The sequence below is a fragment of the Antennarius striatus genome, chromosome 11, assembly GCF_040054535.1.
Source record: "Antennarius striatus isolate MH-2024 chromosome 11, ASM4005453v1, whole genome shotgun sequence".
Lineage (NCBI taxonomy): Eukaryota > Metazoa > Chordata > Actinopteri > Lophiiformes > Antennariidae > Antennarius > Antennarius striatus.
In genome coordinates, this window is record NC_090786.1 from 6,278,664 (window position 1) to 6,286,758 (window position 8,095).

General features: G+C 40.2%; 1 protein-coding gene across 1 annotated transcript; it reads left to right on the top strand.

Annotated features, from left to right (window-relative positions):
* Window positions 1-7: 7 nt before the first annotated feature.
* Window positions 8-3,944, top strand: crls1 (cardiolipin synthase 1). The gene is made up of 7 exons (XM_068327323.1): window positions 8-555; window positions 824-961; window positions 1,282-1,411; window positions 1,512-1,597; window positions 1,699-1,767; window positions 2,720-2,811; window positions 3,355-3,944. Exons 1-7 carry the CDS (start codon window positions 139-141, stop codon window positions 3,446-3,448), a joined length of 1,026 nt encoding a protein of 341 aa, XP_068183424.1. The 5' UTR covers window positions 8-138; the 3' UTR covers window positions 3,449-3,944.
* Window positions 3,945-8,095: the final 4,151 nt, after the last annotated feature.

Below are 8,095 nucleotides of genomic sequence, written 5' to 3' on the forward strand. Positions count from 1 at the left end.
GGCAACATGGCAGCCTGCTGGCTAGAGTTGCTATGCTGTCAGCGCTGACCGTCTGGATGTTAAACTTCATAATGGAAACGAGAATACACAGTTTAGGTCCATCAGGTCGGTGACGGAGGGCTCGAAACGAAGATCACGATGATGTGTTTTCAGAGAATGTCCGCGCATTGGAGCAAAAATGCCGCAAATGTTCGCTGTTTGTTGTCCGCGCGGGCGACAGGAGGGTGCCTCCTCGAGCCTGCGTCATGGCGGTACAGGCACGCGCCTGTCAACGACTGCACGAGGCTTCATCATTATTTGATTAGCGGTTTAAGGCATTCCGGAGTTAAGGGAACGGATCGCCGAGTGGCGTGCTGGGGTGGGGTCCTCCAGCAGGCCAAACCGTCACAGGGACTACATGATACGTCAGTGTCCGGGTTCTGGTCTCTGCTGACCCCCACGTCTCGTAGACTTTGTAGCGGAAAGACCAAGGAGACTATGGACAGCTCCCCCGAAGCAGACCGGAAAGAAACCACTACCGTCCCGGGATACGGGCTCTTCACGTTCAAAGAACTGGTGAGTTTGGACTTGTTGGTGTGTCCTTAAACGTTACAGAAAACGATGAGAATAGCAGTGACGTAGAGACTGGTGATTGGTTACAAGTCTACATATTGAACCACTATTATAATCCACTGATGGCTGAAGTTCATATGGAAAAGATATGCATTATTATGTCATATAAAATAAAAGCAACTTAGTATTAGCTTAAAATTAAATAATGTGGAGTAAGAAATTACTGTTTTTATCTCTGTTTAACCCTCTGCTGATCTGTGTCCTCCTGCAGTATGAGAACCCATGGACGGTCCCAAACTTTTTGTGTGTGTGTCGGATTGTGTTGGCTCCATTCCTGGGTCACCTGATCATCCAGCAACAATTCCACCTCAGTCTCGCCCTGTTCATGTTAGCCGGAGCGACAGACCTGGTCAGAGCAGATGATGACACTTTCATGAAAACACTTACAGATTTACCAGTGTGAAGCAGACATACAGTAGTGCAGACTTCAGGCTATTTCATACATTTATTAGACAGTCTATCACTGTTCTTTAAAGATTTTTTCCTGATCTATCTCGACTCTTTTAAAACAAAATTATGAAATGTCATTCAGTTTGGCCACTTCTGACTCTTACGTAACACAGTTAAGTGTAATTTGACCATTACGCTAAGCTGATATTACTGTGAGATCATTTATTATCAAAACTATTAAGCGGACTTTGTCCCAATCTGTTTTATGCTCCATCTCAGTTAGATGGTTACATCGCCAGGACCTGGCCCACTCAGAAGTCGGCACTGGGCAGTGCTCTCGACCCACTGGCTGATAAGATTCTCATCAGCATTTTATATGTCAGTCTCACGTATGCAGGGCTAATACCAGGTACTACACTCTAAATTTCATATGACAATTTTAAGAATCAGAATACTTTATTAATCCTGGAAAGCGTCACAACGTTTTTGACCATGTTGATTTTGTTTAGCTCCACTGACTGCTTTAGTGATTTCCAGAGACATTGGTTTGATAGCTGCTGTCTTCTGGGTCAGGTACAAGACTGTTCCTCCACCGGTGAGACACATTTCACTTTCAAATGAATTTACTCTGGGTTGCAACAATAGTGATGGTAGTTGTGGGTATGTAATAACAATCTCTTCCTCTTTTTACTCCAGGTGACCCTTAGCAAGTTTTTTAACCCCTGCTACACTACAGCACAGCTCAAGCCAACACTCTTCAGCAAGGTGACACACACAGACACGTATGCTTGTCATACACAAGACATTTAAAATTTTGCGTGGTGTTGTTGTAAAGTGAAAATTTAACAACAGTCAAGTCAATTCATGCAGAATACAGACATCCTGGACATGACTGTTTTGTTCCCTCTACCAAAAACATTTCTGTGACACATCATTCAGATTTATGGACAACTGTTATATCATAGTAGACATTGCACCTTCTCCAGGAGGAGAGACTTACAGGTGGTCAGAGTTTGCTCTCACCACACACACACACACACACACACACACACACACACACACACACACACACACACACACACACACACACACACACACACACAGACACACATCGGAGCAAAGCTCCAAGCCACACCCACTGCTGTAAAGAGGCAATGTGCATAATTTTAGCTAAGTTGAAAACATTACAGTCACTTATTTTTTTATATATATTTTGTATTGAGACCAAACATATATTTGAGCTGTAAATTAATTAAATTGTTTTCAGTAAAGTCCTCGAAAATATACAACCATGCTGCATGAAAAAAATGCTTGAATTTCATTTTTTTTGTCTCAGTATGAACCCTGTGGCACTGGTTTTAGCTGTTTTCGAAAAATTTTCATGTGATACATGTAGAACTTGTCCTTTATAAAAGCCTTTAAATAGAATCTGGAGTAGGGTATGGGAATATTTTTCACAAAGTAAAACAAAATTCATCACCGAAACACTTTCTGACATAATGTGATATTCATTATAACAGACTTCATGATGATGTACAAAGCATTACTGGTAGAAATTGATGCCAGCCTGTGTTGTTAGCTGCCAAAAAGAAATTCTTTTCATCACAAAATCAGCCACATCTCACATGCTCAACATATTTTATCCAAAATAATGAGCCAACCTAAGTAGATGAAAGTCTTTTTGTTTGTTTGTTTGTTTGTTTGTTTGTTTTGCTAGGTGAACACAGCCATCCAGCTCTTTCTGGTTGCAGCTTCTCTGGCATCCCCCGTCTTCCAGTACACAGACAGCATACTGCTGCAGTGCCTTTGGTAATCCACACACACAATGTATTATGTATGCATACTTGCAGTTGTCCTGTACTCCACTATATCCTTACCAGTGTAGTGGTTTCAACAGCCGTGGCTATTGTGTAAATTGTTTTTGAATGCAAATGGTTCCATCTGTCAAGCACATGAATGCAGTTTATTCCAGCAGAGTGTTCAGGTCAAGTGCTCTGAATCGTTTCAATTTACGACTCTCACAGAGTTGGAGTGGAGATCCAATTTGACACAAACATTTTATTCTGTCACAGTAACCTGCATTTTTATACAATTTCAGCAGGATATTGAAGTTAACACAACAAGCCTCCGTAACATGTTTTTGTTTGATTTTTGTATTTCTACATGAGTGTTATTGAGCTTTAATTGTTCCATTAGCATGTATCAGTTAATACCCTATGACTAGTCTGCTAGAGATTTGTTAGCAGTCCATCACATAAATGAGGAAAATCAAATATTAGCATTTAACATGCACTAATTTAGCAAGTCTATAGAATTAAACTCTCATCTGCCATGTGATCTGTTATATTGCAGGTATGTTACAGCAATAACTACAGCAGCATCAGGTTATAGCTACTGGCACTACGGCCGCAAGACTGTCCAGGTGCTGAACAACAAAACACCATGACAGTGATGACAGGAAACAAGCAGGAAGCAGAACAAATGCAGGGAACAGCCACAGCAGAGACAATGATCAGCAACGGTAGAAGCCGGACAGACAGATGGATGATCGCTAGGGGCTCTGAAACCCAGTAGTTGTGGCAACCATGTATGAGACACCATGGCAATGGCGCACATAAATCAACTGAGGCCACAGATGGTTTGCAGTAACACTACAGAAACACCAAGGAAGCTCTGCCTCTTGGCTGGCTTTGGACTACAGACATGTGCACACAGATTGAAAAGGCTAACGCAAATATAGAGCTATCAACATCCTCCACTGACACACACATACAGGTATACACTCATACATACAAATACAGTATGTCAGTGTTTCGTGATCTGATGAGAGCTTCTATTTTTTCTTACTTTTTCAATCAAGAGACGGTCATGTCAACTTAATCGTTGTTGATTTTGTAAGCCAATGATTTTAAGGTTATGAAATAAAATCAGATTTGTTTTGTCGCGTGTGTACGTCTTTATTTCTTGGGGTGGAGTGGAGTGGGGTGGGAGGGAGAAAGACATGTTTAATCATATGAGACACAAATCTGGCAGCTAATCCATTCAAGTCAGTATTAAGGATTAAAAAATATGAAAATGTGATGACGTGCTACCAGTGTTGCACAAGACCGACCATCTGTTAAGATCCTGAACCATTAGTCCTCAAAAAAAAAGATCTTAACATTATAATAGCACATCCTGGAACAGACAAATTTACCAGTATTGAGCAGTTTGTTCTGGCTACATCTGTTTGAAGAGGTATGACGTTTTTGTTTTATAATAGACACACTGCTGAATATCTGATAGTAAGCCAGAGGTTATCTTAAAATAGGCTGAACTCCAAACATCATTGGCCCTTTTCTTTATCTTCCTCTGGTAGTTGTATCCGACTGCAGTTTCTTTTCCTGAGGCTGTGTAACTTTCAACTAGTCAACTTATTTCACCAGAAATTTTCTGCACAACTTGGGGGAAATGCAGTTTAATTATCGACAGCGTGCCGATGACTGCCAGACTTGTGCAAGTTGTTTTCATGGCCTTGTGTGGGATGCCTGTGCATCATATCTTCACTAAATAACAAGATTCGTTCTAAAAAAAGATACCAGTCATGGAAACCACTGGATAGCAACACTCATTAAATGACTGAAGAGCTTCTGGTGCTTTTTTTCTTCTTCACGATGGAAAGAAAACACAGATTGGAAGCGTATAATTTGAGAGTACTGTACGATGCCTGTAGGCTGCTCATGCCTGTTTTGGAGAAGATCTTTAATTAGTAATGTCTTGGAGATAAAAGATAAAATAAATGTCTCTTCTTGCAAAAACTCCAGTAATAATGTACTGAGTCTATATGTGATCATCATTAACAAATGTTAGCTGTTCTTCATTCATTGTGAATTAATTCACGCTGACTTTATTTCTCATTTTTGAACGGGACTGAAAAATGTATTCATTATTGTGGTAAATCAGAAGGAAACTTTTCAATTTGAATAAATTATTTTGCATACAGAGTTGACATGTGTCTCCACTAAATTATTTTTTTCTGCATCTTTCTACAATCTTTGCTTTTTCTGAAGTTATGTATGTTTTATCACTAAGACTGGCTGTGGTGTAGCATGTAGAGCATTATCCACCCAACAGAAGATTAGTGGTCCAGTCTTCTGCAGGATACGCAATGCCCAGACTACTGTATGAATGTGGGTGGATGATGCTTCTACTGTAAACCACATTGACCTTTCGATCACAGATGGATCTTGTGGTTCAGGATGCTGTACATAGGAATCTTGATTGAACTTTTTATTATTGATAATTATTTTCTCAGTCCAGAACTACAGAATTCAAGAGGAGACAGTTCAATGCAATATTACAGATCAACCTACTGAATGTCACTGCATGTCAATTACTATACAAAAGAACAAGCATGCAATAAAGTACAAGGCGGCTTAATCGATTTGATTTTGTGCAGTAGAGGACAACACACAGACCGGCAGAAATAACCTGCTGAAATAGTTGGGATATTTGTATTGGATCATTTCATTTTGCTCATATCTGCTGATTTCAGGAGAAGCAGATAAAATCAGATTACATACAGGCCAAACTTAATTCTGCAAATTAAAATGTTTTTAAAAAATCAGCACCTAACTTTAAATAATTTAATGTCTTTCCTTTTTTTGCCTCGTCTTAAAGTATTCATATTTAAAGGCAGTGAGTGTTCCTATTAGAAGGCAAAGCATTTGCTACAGGCAGTTTAACATAAAGAGCGCTGTAGGCCAGTGTTACATAAGAGGCCCTCACTGACTTACTGAGATGCTTCAAAAACAGTTTAGTGAAAGAGGCTGCTGGAAAATGTGCTCATTTGCCATAAACAGCATGTGGAATTACATTTGTATATCAAGAGGACTCAAATATGGAAATGATGTTGAACTGATCCAAATTGTCTCCATTTAAAGTATTTTGCAAAAGCATGTGACGGTTATTTGCTTTTGAATGCCTTCTATTTTTTGTCATACGTCGCTGGGATTGACTTTTTTCATTCTTTCCTTTCAAGTAGCATTGGAAAAGAAATTGTGCTACAGTTTCCAATAAGGCAAAAAAACATGTTGATCTCCAGAGACCGTTTTCTTTTTGATGAGGAGATGCTGGGTTTTGAAAAAGGCTGGGGATAAGATTATAGTGGTGATACAGATGCTTCGCACTAACAAGGACAAACTTTGAATCTGTATGCCCCACTGGTGCCGCAGTCAGTCCTGCATCACATCAGTGATATAATCCTCTCTCCTCTGCAGCTGAGGGATGATTAGCTCAGCTCAGGACAGACTTTTTGTTATCCCATCCATTCTACTGAACAGTAATACAAATGATGCCAAAACCTGTGATGGAACTTTATTTTGCTGATTTTGTTAAAACTAAGCTTAATCAGAGATTAAACCGGTAGAATGCTTCACACTACTTTGTCAGTTTACCTATCAAAAAAGCTGACTCTCTTTTACAGCACCTGAGTTTGCATGCATGGATTTAAAAGGGTGGATCCTGGGCCAGGTAAGATTTGCTGGCATTTTAAGGTGGATACAGGTTGTCACCTGGATCCACATCTTCATGTGTTCATGTTAGCAGACGTTCTTATAAGTATGTAAATACTTAAGTTTGCTTCTGAACTCACAGTTTTAACCAGCTGTGTTTTACAAAAATCTGCAGCAGCAACATGTCTCATTGATAACCACCTCCCCGCCTTCTCTGCAAAACGTACGTCTCTGTGAAGTCAGATGTGAAAACAGCAATTAAAAGAACCAGATTTGGATGCACTTGACTCATCTGTGACTACATGAAGGTATTTTCCTGTTGTTGTGCAGCTCCATGTGTTTAAATGTGTGCAGGCAGCTCCAGGGTGGGACTGAACACTCTCTAAGCTGCCAGAGGTTCAAACTTCACTTTAAACTTGACTGGTTATGAAACCCACTGAATCAGAGTCCTTATGGTATTTACAGCAGGCCTACACACTCCCACACACACACACACACACACACACACACACACACACACACACACACACACACACACACACACACACACACACACACACACACACACACACACAGCAGCGCCCATCACAAATCCATATGGACACTACAGTTGTGCACACACATTCACACACTCACACACATGCACACTTATGTCTTTTTAGGTCCTGAAATAGCTCTCAGCCACCCACTCTCCCTTATATAAGCTCACAGCAAGGAGATCTGCTGGTGAAGACTTGGGTGTGTTCAAGTGTGTGTGTGTGTGTGTGTGTGTATTTGTTTTTGTGCCCACTAACTAGTGCATGTGTGCGCCTCTGTCTGTACGAGTGCCAGTATGTGGGCAGTAGGAGTGTCTTGAGTCTCTTGAGTGTGTGTGTGTGTGTGTGTGTGTGTGTGTGTGTGTGTGTGTGTGTGTGTGTGTGTGTGTGTGTGTGTGTGTGTGTGTGTGGGAATGCAATGCGCTGCAAATTCTAAAACAAATTGATGCAACAATTCCAGTTATTATCTCAATTTGCCAGTCTTGGCTGTCATCTTTTGTGATACAAGCAGGTTTTGTGACCTAACCAGGATGAAATCCACATGATCAGTCATGAAGGAGAGCAGGAAAGACACACACACACACATACCCATATGATGTTACTTATCTAAAGTAAACTTTTAAAAGAGATACACTCACAGTTTCAGTGCAATTTAGCACAAAAACATTCACTTTATACAATAAAAGATGTTTGAATTGTGATTGGCAGCTTGTGTATTGGAATTATTTTTTTTAGTCCTTAAAATATGAAAAATCCAGGTAACAAAAACATTCTGTATGTGTATATAAAATCAAAAATGTATGCAAATCCTGCATTCACTAACTCCTTGTTTATCAGCTCTGCTTTAGAACATCCAGAAAGAAGTAGTACTTGAACTGCTGATACATGAACTTTATGAATTCAGCTAGAAGATTTTGAACCGAATCGATCGCAAATGAAACCTCCCACCTCTGCTGTGGGAGCCCAGAAGTCCCAGCACAGCATGCACAGAGTAGCTCCTCTGTTGTGCTCATGGCTATAAAGATGTGCAGTGTTTAGAGAAATCTAACTTTGTTTACTGCACAA